Source organism: Globicephala melas, chromosome 13 (assembly GCF_963455315.2).
Source record: "Globicephala melas chromosome 13, mGloMel1.2, whole genome shotgun sequence".
In the NCBI taxonomy this organism is placed as follows: Eukaryota; Metazoa; Chordata; class Mammalia; order Artiodactyla; family Delphinidae; genus Globicephala; species Globicephala melas.
In genome coordinates this window covers 66772329-66786617 of record NC_083326.1, presented here as the reverse complement: position 1 = coordinate 66786617, position 14289 = coordinate 66772329, and the positions used below count along the sequence as shown (strand labels likewise).

At 53.5% G+C, this 14289-nt stretch overlaps 1 protein-coding gene across 1 annotated transcript; it reads left to right on the top strand.

The window, feature by feature from the left end:
• Positions 1-528: 528 nt before the first annotated feature.
• MTFP1 (mitochondrial fission process 1) lies at positions 529-4548 on the top strand. Its single transcript, XM_030860952.2, has 4 exons — positions 529-991; positions 1763-1890; positions 2264-2496; positions 3917-4548. Exons 1-4 carry the CDS (start codon positions 925-927, stop codon positions 3987-3989), a joined length of 501 nt encoding a protein of 166 aa, XP_030716812.1. The 5' UTR covers positions 529-924; the 3' UTR covers positions 3990-4548.
• The last annotated feature ends 9741 nt before the right edge of the window (positions 4549-14289 follow it).

Below are 14289 nucleotides of genomic sequence, written 5' to 3'. Positions count from 1 at the left end.
TGCAGCAGGGGAAGAGTTTACTCTTTAGTAATCAATAACCCCACGTCCTCTCATTCTGTTCTCATTTCCCTGAAGTCTTGTACCCCAACCCCGTTTCCCTGGCCTCATTCGTTCATTCGTGGTCCTGCCCCGAAGAGGCTCGGTCCAGTTAGACTCCAGTGCTTGATAGATGAGCATGGGGTAGGGACTCCTAAGAGTCCAAGCATCCACATCACCAGGGTTCTCACCATTCGCTCCCCCAGCCTCATTTACTCAGCTCACCTTAGGAGCATGGGAACTGGAGCTGCACTGCCTGGAGTCAAATGCCAGCCTCACTACTCAGCAGTTATATGTCCTGGGAAAGTGATCTATTAATATTTTTCCTGTGTCTCTATTACTCATCGGTAAAATGGGGGGGGGGCGGTGTCCCAGGCTGGTGGGAGGGTTTAAAGAAGTAATCCATCTAGAGTCTTTAGCCAATGGTCTGGCCGGTAGTAAACTCAATAAATGACGACTGTATAATTAATCTTCGAAAGCGTCCCAGGACTGAACCAGTCCTGTTGCCCAACTAACAAATGAATAAAGTGAGGCACAGAGAAGTTACAGGCTCTTGCCCGAGGTCACAGAGCCAAGAAGTGTAGCATCCCGTATTTGAACCTCCGTCTCTTTGGTTCCAACACTACAGCCAGTGCTGGAAGAGGATCGCGCCAACCGCTCGACTCTAGAGAAAACGTGAAGAAAATTAAGCTGTAAAACTCAAACCTGGGAGAGGGGCTCCGGTGCGCGGGGGGAATTTGCAGACGCTCCCTGCTGGCGGGGACTACATGACCTATGCTTCAGTTGGGGACCTTCGGCTCAGCTCGTCCCGACGCTGCGAACGGGAGTGCTGGTGGAAGCCGAGGCGGTAGTACACGCTGCAGCGACTGAGGCCAAGGAGGAAGCACCATGTCCGAGCCGCCCCCGCGGGGGGCCGAGCGCGACCTTTTCCGGGACACGTGGGTGCGGTACCTGGGTGAGCGCGGGGCAGGGGGACAGCGGCCCCTACACCACGTGTCTGGGGAAGCAGGGGTTGCCAGACGCCGGTCAGGGACCTGGAGAAGGTGGGAGGATCTTAGTTCTCATTCAGCCAGGGAAGAGACTGGGCTCAGAGAGGGTTCTGAACTTGCTCAAGGTCACACAGCTCTGGTATTCCCAGCCCTGCCCTCGGGGTTTCTGCTGGTCAGACTCCCAGGTGGAAGCCGCAGCTCAGGTAGGAGGATGGAACCAGGTGATCGGATCGCTTTCTGTGGCATGCCTGGCACAGGCCTGTGGAGTCAGGGCATCTGGACTCTCATCTTGGCTCCTCCCTGGCTCTGAGCCTGTTTCCTCCTCAGCAAAAAGGGATGAACGCAGGGTCTCGCTCATTGGGTGGTAATATTAAGGGTAGAATGAGATAAAGTACATAAAGGCCTGGCATATGGTGAGCCCCTGGTCAGTGGGGCTGCCTTTAGTCTCTCTCACTGCCTGTTCGGCCATCAGCTCAGATGCTTCTAGAACCCAGGCTGTGAAGGCAAGTGAGTGATGAGAACGGTGTCTGCGCTCAGCTCTTCCACGAGGGGAGAGTTGGGGTGGGCATCATGAGTGCCATTTTATAGGCTGGGAAACTGAGGCTCAAAGGGGTAAAATTACTTGTCTAAGGTCACCCAGCTACTGCTCAGCAGAATGACATAAGAACCAGCTCACTCAAGTGCTCCCTTGTGGAACAACCCAAAGGCTCAGGAATTAAATATCCCCTCCCCACCAGGCTACGCCAATGAGGTGGGGGAGGCCTTCCGCTCCCTGGTGCCTGTATCTGTTGTGTGGCTGAGCTACGGTGTGTCCAGCTCCTACGTGCTGGCTGATGCCATTGACAAGGGCAAGAAAGCGAGAGACGTGAGTGTTAACCTGCCCCTCAACCCCCCACCCCCGTCCACTCCCCTTGTGGTCAGTCCACAGCCTTGCATGTGGTTAAGTCCCTCTGGGACAGTCCGGTCCCCACAACCTGGCCTGGCGGACTCCATACCCCGGTACCGTTTGTAGCATAGTGCACCCTGTCCCCAGCGCAGGTGACGTAATCTATATCCTAGTGCTGGATATGAGTGAGTCCACCCTCAGCCCTGAATTGGTGGAGTCCAGAACCCAACACTAGCGTGGCTCTGTCCCCAACCCCCTTCACTTCCCTCTCCCTGGTCCAGCCTCATGCCCCTTGTCCACAGGGTTTCCCGCCTCTGCCTCTGCTGGATTAAATGTCTCTTGTGCCTGCCAGGTGCCAAGCCCTGAGGCAGGCCGCAGCACCAGGGTGACCGTGGCCATGGTGGACACCTTCGTGTGGCAGGCTTTGGCCTCTGTGGCCATCCCAGGCTTCACTATCAACCGTGTGTGTGCTGCCTCTCTCTATATCCTGGGCACTGCTACCCGCTGGCCTCTGGCTGTCCGCAGGTGGACCACCACCGCACTGGGACTACTGGCCATCCCCATCATCATCCACCCCATCGACAGGTGGGTGCTTCTCCCAGCCCCAGGGATCATCCACCCTACAGGCGGGGATAACCTTTGAGAGGTATGGGGGTGTATCCACTTTTCACAGAGCAGTTGTAGCGGAGGCAGGGCTGGCACTTGGGGCTCCTGAGGTAGAAAGGACAGTCTAGGCCCTTGTCATATGATCTGGCAGGTACTCTGGCCATAAAGGTAGGAGGTGCTATGAGAGTATGGGACGCAGGACAAGTAAATTCCCAGAAAAAAAACTCAGTGTTAGAAAACCACCAGAGGTAGGCAGGAACAGGTGCACCCTGGAAGGGTTGGGTTTTGAGAACTTTTGGTGACAGAAGCCCAACTGAAACTGGGTTAAGTAAAATAGGAATTGATTGTTTCACATAACCGAAAAGTCCAAAGCTATGCTACCTGGAGGCATGGCTGGATCCAAGCACTCAACTGATGTTATTAGGGGTCTGGGTCTCTCTGCTGGCCTTCTCCCTGCCCCACCCCGTGTTGGCTTCAGTCACTTTTCCTTCATGGGAACAGAGATGGCTCCCAGCAGCTCCCAGCTCCCCTCCCCCCAGCTTAGCAAGCCCCATAGGAAGCTTCTTTTTTTTAATTTTTTTTTTTTTTTTTTTTTTTTTTGCGGTACGCGGGCCTCTCACTGTTGTGGCCTCTCCCATTGCGGAGCACAGGCTCCGGATGCGCAGGCTCAGCGGCCATGGCTCACAGGCCCAGCCACTCCGCGGCATGTGGGATCTTCCCGGACCGGGGCACGAACCCATGTCCCCTGCATCGGCAGGCGGACTCTTAGCCACTGCACCACCAGGGAAGCCCTTTTAATTTTTTTTGATGTGGACCATTTTTAAAGTCTTTATTGAATTTGTTACAATATTGCTTCTGTTTTATGTTTTTTATGTTTTAGTCTTTGGCCGCGAGGCATGTGGGATCTTAGCTCCCCCACCAGGGATCAAACCTTCATCCCCTGCGTTGGAAGGTGAAGTCTTAATCATTGGACTGCTGGGGAAGTCCCCCCATAGGAAGCTTCTTAATAGTGACAGCAAAAATCCCAAGGAAGGCTGTCATTGGTCCATACTGGACTGGGTGCCCATCCCTGAGCCAGCTTCCCTTTTCCGACCGGCCCGGCTTGGGTCATGTGCCTTCCCTTAGAACCAGAGATGGGGCCAACCCAACTAGATGAACATAGAGTGGGAGGAGGAGTCTTTCTCCTCAGGAACATAGCTGACCTTGAGGTCCTGTGTGAGTCTTTTACCCTCTCTGTGCCTCAGTTTTCCCAACTGAATAAAGAGAGGGTGATGGCTGACACCAGGATGGCACTTGTGTCCTGCATCCAGGAGTCCCTTTCTTAGCCCTGACCTCCTGCCTCCCATTCCCCCATTAGCACCCCTTGGTTGCCTGCTCATGACCCTCCATTGCCCCACAGGTCAGTGGACTTCCTCCTGGACTCCAGCCTGCGCAAGCTCTACCCCTCTGTGGAGAAGCCCAGTTCCTCCTGACCCCACCCCAGTACCTGGCCTGTGGGTTGGCCCACTCCCTGCTCTGTTCCAACTCCCTCCTCCTGCCAGGGGTTGCGGATGCCTGGCTCTCTGGGATCCGAGGCCCTGGCACCTGAATGGGTTTAAGCTGGACGGAAACTGAGAGACAAAGACCTCAGAGCAGCAGCTACGGTGACTCACAGACAGGATCTGAACCCCATCTGCTTCCATGGAATCTGTGATACTGAGTTGGACTGGACTGTGAGTGGGCCCAGCCCTGTCTTTTGACAGGACAATAACATACTCCCATGGAGCGTAAGGAGACTAAGGCCCAGACAAGGCAAGGAATATGGCCAAGATCACTTGGCAAGCTGGGGACTTACAGGATTCCCAACGGCTCCGCCAGGTCACCCCATGGCAGTGTGGCTGACGGAGGAGCAGCAGGCACTTGGAGAAATGCAGAACACTAGTGGGGACCCTGAGGACTGATTCTCTGGCAGCCCCTTCCTGATGCAGGGGCTGCTGGGGTCTAGCTGGAAGGCAGCACAGCCCCCGGTCCAATAAATCCTCAAGAAGTTGAGTTTTCTCCTTTTCTGTTGGGGATGAGCAGGGATGTGGTGATGGGGAGCAGGGCTGGGGGCCCTCAGAGCCAGAGGCCGATGTCTCTGGCAATGCATCACTCACAGTGGCTAGCACTGGGCCTGTCTGGTACCTCCCCACCCATCAATGCCCCCCTGCAGATGCCTGGGGTTCCACCGTGGTGCTGCCAGTCTCCTTTGGGGTAGGCATTGCCCTCTTTCTGCAAGCCTCCTAAAATAACACTGCTGGGAGGGGAGCCTGCTGGGCAGATACCACCTGAGCCTGACTACAGCTCACTCTTCCCTTAGTTCACCCCCTCAAGGTAGCCTCTGTCTCCCTAGAGCTGGCTTGGGAGCCTCCTCTGGGCTTCCTCCATGACTGTGCTGATAGCCTGTAGCGATCTTGGCCTCCCCCTCTGTGAGCTCCTATGGCCAGGGCCTGCATCTATCCTGGAAGCTGCAGCCCCAACTCTCTCCTAGGTCCCTGCGCATATCAGCCATGTGGCTTTGAGCCAGCGGGAATTTCAGTGGCCTCTTGGTGAAGTAGGGCTAAGATAGACTCCCCCAACCAGCTTGTGAGAGCTGAAGTGGGAGGTCCAAAGCAGCTGGCACAGAATGGGTAGTTGCCTCCCCCAGGCAGCACAATCCTGCTTCTGCACTGAACCCTCCAGGGTAGGATTGCCAGACATAGCAAATAAAATAACAGGGTGAGCGATTAAATTTTGTTTGATTTAAACAACAAGCAATACTTGAGTATAAGTATGTCCCTAATATTGCATGGAACATATATGCACTGAAAAGTTCTTCATTGTTTATCTGAAATTGAAATTGAACTGGGCATCCTGTATTTTATCTGCAACTCTACTCTGGGGGGCCATGCATGGAGCTGGAATGCCTCCCCCAAACACCCCAGCCCTGTAGAGGTGGGAAACACTCTCTCCAGCCTGTCTCTTTCCTGGGCAGGGGATGAGGGACAGTTTTTAGTGACTAGGCTAACTCGTATTATCCCATTTGATGGGTGGGAAACAGGTGCAGAGAGGTGAATGGACTGGAGGTGGCAGAGCCGGGTGTAATAGGAAATTGCTTTCCTGGGGCCTGAGAGGATGAGGCAGACCGCTGCTGGGATTGGGTGGGGGGAGATGTCTTTTCCCACCCCGGGGGCCTGGTGGCCTTTGACTTGGGGCATGCTGGGAGTTGGGTCCCCCGGTGGCCAGCTTCATGCAATGCTCAGGACCACCACAAGGCGGCAGCACCTCCAAACGTGCCCACCTTGGCAGGTTCAAACCACCTCCAGGTCATTGAGAAGAATATGTGTTATTGAACCGCTCCTAGTGGGCCAGGTTCCATGCTAAGCGCTTCCTGTTTTGAGGCTCATTTACTCTTCTTTTTTTCTTTTTTTAACACACTTATTTCTTTTTGGCTGTGTTGGGTCTTCGTTGCAGCGCGCAGGCTTTTTTCTAGTTGTGGCAAGCAGGGGCTACTCTTCGTTGTGGTGGCTTTTCTTTGTTGCAGAGCACGGACTCTAGGTGCGTGCGCTTCAGTAGTTGTGGCACATGGGCTCAGTAGTTGTGGCTCGCGGGCTCTAGAGCACAGGCTCAGTTGTTGTGGTGCACGGGCTTAGTTGCTCTGCGGCAATGTGGGATCTTCCCAGACCAGGGCTTGAACCCGTGTCCCCTCCACTGGCAGGTGGATTCTTAACCACTGCGCCACCAGGGAAGTCCTCATTTACTCTTTACAACCGCACTGTGGTTGGGTCCCTGTTTCCTGGAGTTGGAGTCACTCCAACCCCCACCTCCCCTGTCCCCCCGCAGCCCAGTACTGCTTCCTTGCCTACTGCCTTCCAGCCTATGGTTCTCTACAGGGTCAGAGGCAGAGCTGATTCACAGGCTGTGTGACCTTGGGCAAGTTACCCGACCTCTCTGAGCCTTGCTTCCTCACTGTACAGTTGTCCGTAATAACCCTCTGAAGCTGCTGTGAGGGTTACAGGAGAAATGCTTGCAAAGCAGTTGGCCATGGTAGGGCTCACAGTTATTTAACCACTGTTATGACTGTGGCAAGAGACATCCATTTCAAGGGCAAATAACTGGTAATTGTGCCATCAGATGACTAATCTAGAGAGAAAGTATGCCAATTTTATGGTTCAGGCATTCCAATCCTAAGAATTTATTCAGAGGAAATAATTGGATGATGATTCGAAGATGTGCATCTGAGGGTGATCATGGTTTTATTTTTATAAGCGAGAAAAGTCTTGAGCACTCCTTAAAGGTCCAGTGAGTAAAGGAACATGCTTCTGATCTGATTCTGCTGCTGGCTGAATCTCCCCAAGTCCCTCCTCTGTTCTGATACCTTCCTTGACTCCTGACAGCCCCCAGGATCCAGTTTGAACACCTCAGCCTGGCTTTCAGAGCCTCTGGGCCTACGCAGTCTCATCCCTCACCGTGACGCATCCTGCACCTCTGTTTTGCTTCCCCTGACTCCTGCACATCCAGCCTCTCCACCTTTGCTCAGGCCATGCCACCTGCCAGGAATGCCCTCCCCGCCCCCATTTCCCTCTGTTCTCAGCCTTCAAGGTCCATCTCTAACGGTACCTGCTCCTTGAACCCTCCCTGGCTCCTGCCCCCCAGACAGAATCATCATCATGCTCCTCCCTCCTCTTGAACAAGAATCATCAGATGACACCCACAGAGAACGTGGATGGAGCTCTTTCTATGTGCAGACACTGTGCGAAGCACTGTGTTACAGAAACTCCATAACGGCCTGTGTGGTAGGTGCCACCATTATCATCCTACAGATGAGAAAGTTAAGTCCACTGTGCGGTGAGCCTTCTGCCAGCCTTATTAAATCCCACGTGAGTGAGGAGGGCTTCAGAACCTTTTCTAAAATCAGAAGGCATTGCAGGTGGGTGGGGGGCCCTGGTGGGGGAACGTGGAAGTGCTGGGCTTGGCCTAGCTCAGCCGTGCCCTAGGCTCACGTGTGGGCTCCAGGTGAGGCTTGTTCCTTCTCCAGCCTTCTGTGGGCCAATTTAAGGAGGCTTGTGGGGAGTAGGCAATGTTTCTTCTCATTATGGCTGTCCCCAGGGCACTTCTGCGTGTTGCTCGGGTCTTGCTTCTCGGTAAGGTCTGGGCAATGGGTCTACCTTGGGAGCTGGAGTGGCGGGTGGCGGGTGGGGGCCCTCCGTGGGGGCCCTCCCCCTGCCCTTCCCGTCCCTGAGCTGAGCTGAGCCTCCCTCTGCCAGCTGTGTACCTGGGGAGCCCCTGCGAGGACAACTCATCCCCCCATGCCTGGTCTGCGCCACCACAGGAGCTGGACTTGGCATCCTGGAGATACTGGGGGGAGGGGACTTCCCTCCTGATGGCCTCTCTGTCAGGTGCCCTCCAACACTCAGCCCTACCTCCCAATGGCCCCTGACCTGGGACTCCCTTGCTGCCTCCCCCACTGAGAGCCCAGGACACCAGAGCCCCGTGTTACCTCCTCCTCCTCCCTGACCTTCACCCTGTGTCTGGGGAGCCAGGCTGAGCAGGAACCTCCAGAGTCCAGGGTCCTCCTTAAGGGTTGAGCTGTCCAGCCAGGCCAAAATCAGGGGTAAGGGCCCATCCCCACCCTGCACCCCTGGCCTCTAGGACAGAGCTGGCATGCAGTAGATACTCAACAAACACTACACAACTGCCTTAAATTCTTCTCCTTTCTAAAAAACCTTTCAACTCCTTTCTGGTCCTTGGTCTGCTCTAGGCCCTCTGGGACAAGATAATCCTTCTTCGAAGCAGCATGGCAAGGTGGTCAGGAGCCCAAATGGTAAAAAGAATTAACTGGGGACAATTCAGGGATGAGTCTGCTTACACACAGGCCAGCTGCTCACACTGACACAAAGCAAGCAGTTACTGGTAGAGACGGGGTAAAGATAAACTCAGCTTTTATTTTAGTACCATTGGTATCATCCAAATCTTGCCATATAACTTCAATCTTTAAATAGTTCTGGAACAGCCCTTCATTGGGAGTTTGAATCTAAGTTCTGCAGCTGATAGCTGCATGTAACTATGGGCAGATGGTAGCAGGACTTCCCAGCCTGTTTCCACATCTGTAAAACAGGGGCAGTTGTGCGGTTCATATGGGGGGTATGTGGAATAGCCCCTAATGGCAGCTAGAAGGATGCTCAGTGCTGGTCAAGCTTATTTGAGTACCTTCCCTTCAGTCCTCCCATTCCCATTCCCTCCCCCTAGGGGAACTTGCTCAGGGCTTGCCCTCCAGTCTGACTGTGGGGACCCACTGAACCCCCTTGACCTGTGGTGCCTCTTCATTAGCAACTCCCCAGCGCAGGCTGCTCCTTGGGCAGTAGGCAAACAGCTCGGCTGCAGCTGGCCCATCGTGAACCCTGCCTGGCCCCCTGAAGGACGCCTCCCTCAGCCTTCAACACACAGCTCCTGCAGGTGGCCCTCCAGGTACTGCATGGTGAGTCTTGTCCTGGTGCCTACGGAGCGGATGGAGAGTGAACCCCTGAGGGCTGCCCAAGGAGGGCAGAATGTGGGCCATGTGTACCATTCCTGTACCTGGCCTCAGTCTTCCACCCCTGGTGGGACAGATGTGCACTCATTTGGTAGATGAGGCTGGGGTAAGAACCAAAGTTCTCTCTGAGCTTCCATCACCCCATCTGTAAAATGGGCATAACACTTCTAGGACCATTCAGGAAAGAATGAAATAATGGCTGTGATTTACCAGGTATGCGGTAGGTGCTTGTTAGGGGGTAGCTGGCTAGGTACCAGCAATACCTCTTCCCTCAGGTGCCTCGCCACTTCCCTTATGTGGAAGGCTTGTGGTTGACCCTAGAAGCCTGCATCCAGCTGGTGCTAAACTGGGCCATGAAGTTCTACATGGACAAGTGTGTGAACCTGAACCACTCTCAGAGGACATACACCCTCGTCTTCAACTGGGGGTCTGTGGGGTTTTGAGGGGTGGGGAGGGAGATAGGGTCAGATAGCTCATCCCTATCCTGTGGTCTTGCTTAGCTGGGCCACTGGTGTAATCATGTGTAGAAGTCTGTTTTTTGCACTTGGTCGTTAGTAACCAACCATTTATGGTGCCTGGCCTGAACTTGCTGGGGCCTGAAGCTGCCCACCTGGGCTGTGAGTAGCTTGGCAGAGGACGGACTGTCCTTCCCAGCCGGGGAGCAGGCCGTTGAGTGGTTGCAGGGGCCTTAAGAGTCTTGTCACTCGTGGCTGACTTTGTAACTTCTGCCCTTTGCTCAGGCTAAATACATCTGTTCCCAGACTCTAGTAATGGGGTGGACATTCTTTAATGACGCTTTAGGGAGCAAGAAGGTCCCACAGAGTAAGCCTCTCCATGGCTTCCCGGGAAATTTGTTACGGCCAGTCTCCGAGGTGATGGTCCCTTGGGATCCCTTGTCTGTCCCCCAGGTGCCTCTCAGTAGGCCCCGGTTCTGGCCCTCGGTCCCGGTAGAATAATGAGACATTGCAGTTCAGCGTGGAGGCCTTCATGCTCAACGATGACATGGAAAAGGATGAGGTGAGCGTGATGCCCCAGGTCGAGGTGGATCTGGGGATTCTCTTCCTGTTACTCTGCTTCCCCTCCCAGGGCTATCTTGGGCAGAGTTGGGGGTCAGCCCAGGAAAGGAGTGCTGGATCCCCTGATAGGTTTTCCAGATTTAGCAAATCAAAATTTAGGCCTTGCAGTTAAACATGAATTTCAGATAAATAATGAATTTCTTAGTTTAAATATGTCCCAAATATTACATGAGATATATTTATACTAAATTTTTAAAGAATTAACCAAGCATCCTGTATTATCTGGCAACCCTCACCCTGAGAATGGCAGTGGGATAGGCATCCAGGGCTGGGACTTGGAGCCCACAGCCCTGGATTCAGCTGAGCTCTGACCAAAAGGCGAGGCCCTGGGAGTCTCGCATTTCCACATGCAGGAGCAAGTCTGGGATCAAGCCTGGCCCAAGGATTGCACGGGGGGCTGGGAAGGCCCGCTCACCCCAGAGAGATTTTGATAGATGTGATTAGGACGGAGGAACCTGGGCACTGTCGCCTCTGTCCCAAAGGATGCTGGCAGCCTGGGGCAACTTGAAGCTTCCTTTCTTTACAGTAAGATACTTCCATCACGGGAGATACAGATGCACAAAAGACAATTACCGCTGCTTGGAGATTATCCCAAAATGACACTATAATTTCCTGTCTGTACGTCTCTTTATAAGAGTCATACACTACACTTTTTCGCTTCCTTTTAAGAGCTGTTCTCAATGTTACCTGTTAAATCATATATAGAACAGAAAATGAAAATCCTGAAGCCCTGAGAATCACCAATCCTTGGGCATATACTAAGTTAGTGTTTTATAAAATAGGTCTGCATATGCCATGATAGAATTTGTTTTCCTCCCACTGAATATCCCATTTCTCTGCATGGGAGAATACTTTTTTGACTAGTGGGTCAAAAATATCCTGGAGCTAGTGGGATCTTAGTTCTCTGACCAGGGATTGAACCCGTGTCCCCTGCAATGGAAATGCAGTCCTAACCACTGGACTGCCAGGGAATTCCCAGGAGAATACAGTTTTGTATTCTCCCATGAATGTTAACAGCTATGTAGAATTCCAGTCTGGTCGAGTTGTAACTTAACCAGTGCCCTATGGCAGAAACTACCCATGGGTTCCAATCTGCCCCTGTTCTAAACCAGGGTTGCAATGAGGAAATGCCCATGGGTAAGGGAAAATCAGGAGAATTTTCTCTCCCTCTAAGGACCTATTATGGGCTGGGGCTGTGACAGTCACAGGCTGACCTGGCTTCTTCCTGCAGTGCCCAGTTGGATAAATGAGGCATAACGTAGTTCAACACAGGTGGTTGTGCTGGGGGGCATGGGAGCCCAAGAGGAGCCCTCTCACCTGGGGCTGGGGGCCTGGGTTCTTCCTTAAGTATATATCATCTGCTGGATGAGCATCTGGAGTTGGAAGAGACCCTTTGAGCCTGGCCAGAAATCCTGTTTTTACACCTCCTCCTCCTCCAGGTGAGTACTTCCTGTTTCAAGCTGTGGGAACCTGGGCAAACTCCTTTCCCATTTCTCTGAAATGGAAGTGTTGACCGCCATAATGCACAGGCCTTGGGTTCTGGAATCTGGGTAACTGGGAGAGATGAAAGACCTCAGCTAGCTCCATAGCTGGATGCTTCTCCTTCACCATGGGAAATCCTTATCCTGGAAATGTAGGTGGCCTCTACTTGGTACAGGAAAACCAGGACAAGGACTGAGAGGACTGGTCCCACCACCATCCAGGTTCACAGATACTCGTTTGTGGTCCTGTCCCCTCTGCCCTGTCCCATCTCCAGCTTCCCTGCCTGCTCCTGGCTTTTCTTTTTTTACCTTGATGAGTAACTGTGGGCTCAGGGTCACTTCCAGCTGCCCCGCACGGCCTGCCCCACACCACTGGGCAGCCCTGAGGTGCTTCCCAGCCCCGTCCTTCCCAGCCTCCTGTAAGACGCTGAAGGACTTGCTGGCAGTGGTTCTGGCCGTCAGCTGCGTCACTCTGCTGTTGATGCCGATCCTGCTGTCCCTGAGGAAGGTGTTGGAGGCTTTCCAGCTGAGCTGCCCACTAGGCTGGCTGGGGAACACACTGAGGCGGGCCTGGACCAGGCCAGACACCGAGGAGAGGCAGCCGGTGGCCAGGGCAATGGAGAGACTGTCTTTGGAGGAGGAGACTGATGGAGTGTCCCAGACAACTGCTGAGGAAATCAGGGAGTCAGGGGGGCCCTTCAGAAGACCACTAAATCACCCTTTATATACACACAATAAAGATTTCTACTTCTCTAGTGCTCTGGTCTTAACTCCCTCTGGTACTTGTTTGTGTTTGTACCATGTGCCGGGGGGCAAAGCTGACCTTAACTGTGTGGATGTGAAAGTGGATTCTCTGGAGAGGCTGCGGCAGTGCTGGGTTCCAGGGGAAGAGGATGGGGTCTGGTGCCTAATTAGCATCAGGACAGAAGGTTGCCCTGGCCTGAGGTCTACAAGGTTAACTGGCCCAGACTTTCGGCCTCAGCTGCCTAATTTGAACCCCATTTTTTAAGGAAAACAGGCTGTGGTCACCATCTTTGCCTCCCAAGGGCAGCTGAGGTCTTTCCTTCCCTGTCTCTTCCCTGGCATTTCTGGGCTTTGGGAACTGGGACTTTACTTCCCTTCGTACACAGTGGGGAGCCTGCAGGCCTTGGTCTTCCTGCCACTATACTGGTTGCTGGCTGCTGCTGGAATGAGGGGGCCCATTAGCCAAGGCTAAGTGGGGTCTCTTTCCCTCCCCAGCCACCCCCTGGACACTCAAAACTGGAGCAAAGCATCCTGCCCCTGGGTGAGACTGGAGACCTGGAGGTTGGGAGCTGGAGGGCTGCTTCCCACCGACTGTGGCTACGGAGTAGGAGTGGGTTTGCTGTGGCTGGGCATCCACAGATACCAAGGGGCACTTTTTGATTCTTGGCTCCAGCCCTAGCCTAAGCTCTCTGCGCTGCCCCTGCCTCCTGGTAGCAAGTTCTCCCTCTGTTCAAAATGGGGTCTATAAACTGCAGTAGAGGAGCTTAGACAAATGCAGATAATCCAACACCACTGCTCACAGCTGCCTCAGCCTCAAGGGTGCAAAGGGTCCACCCCTTCATCCTCTGCCCCTGCTGCAGCCTGGGGGTGGGGTCTTTACCTCAGAGGGCAAGGGTGAGACCCCGTCCCTCCACGCTGTATCCCCGATGCTGAGCCATCCTCCCCCCATGACATCCTTGCCCCAACTGCAGGTGCTGCCACCATCTTCCAAGAGTATGAACCCATCCTCCTCTTCTCTGCCTCCCCACGTCCCTCTCCTCTCTCTCATTCCTTATTTCTAGGGTGGCCAGATAAAATATAGGACACTCAGTTAAATTTTAGTTTCAGATAAACAATACATTTTAAGTATGTCCCAAGTATTGCCTTTTTTCTTCTTCTAAATCTGACCTTTCTTCTTTTCCTCCTTCCTATCCACACCCCCACCCCAGCCCCCAGCTCAGAGTCGGCAGTCTTGTCCTGTTCTGGCAAGTTGCTGCAGTAACGTGAATTAGTGGTGGGAGGAGGGTGCCTTTAGCTCCAGTCCTATTTCTGCCACCCATGGGCTGAAGGAAACAAGGCCAGTGCATTTTGCGAGCTGTTTTTCATCTATAAAATGTGTCCATAAGTGCAGATGGAAAGTACTAGCTGCTGTTGAACATGAGCTTGATTAGTCTAAGAGTCAGGCCTCCTGTTCTGCCCATGGGTAAGCTCACCGCAGTGGGCTCGGCCCTCAGCTCATTCCCAAGGAACTTCAAGTCCTTTGGTTCCCAACCATCCACAGTCTCTGTGTAATTCGACTCCTCCTGTCAAGAGATGTGTCAGGACCTGGGGCTCAAGCCAGCAGCTCCATGTCCCTGAGGCCATGTCCCTGGAGCGAGAACGTCCTGGGGCCCTGGTATCTCCTCTAGTCACCCAGGGTCTTGGTGGATGACAAGAGGCCATGCTTCTCAGAGACCATATGAACAGTGGACCAGATGCTGGGCTTTGAAGCACAAGCCCTGCCCCCTCTGCTGTGAGTTTCCTTGGAGGAGCTGCTTAATTAGCATTGTGGGTCTCCATTGTTCCAGCTGCCCAATGGGCATAACACCTCCTCTGCCCACAAACTGAGATTGGAGAGGGTAACATCCAAGACACTTCCACTGGACAATCTAGGACAAACAAGTCATTCCTTCTCTCCTTCTCT

Bases quoted from the DNA above. Each gene is read 5' to 3' on its own strand.
- MTFP1 (XM_030860952.2), top strand. From the start codon at position 925: ATGTCCGAGCCGCCCCCGCGGGGGGCCGAGCGCGACCTTTTCCGGGAC. The intron at 992-1,762 runs GTGAGCGCGGGG...CCTCCCCACCAG, and splicing joins CACGTGGGTGCGGTACCTGG to GCTACGCCAATGAGGTGGGG. The intron at 2,497-3,916 runs GTGGGTGCTTCT...ATTGCCCCACAG, and splicing joins ATCATCCACCCCATCGACAG to GTCAGTGGACTTCCTCCTGG.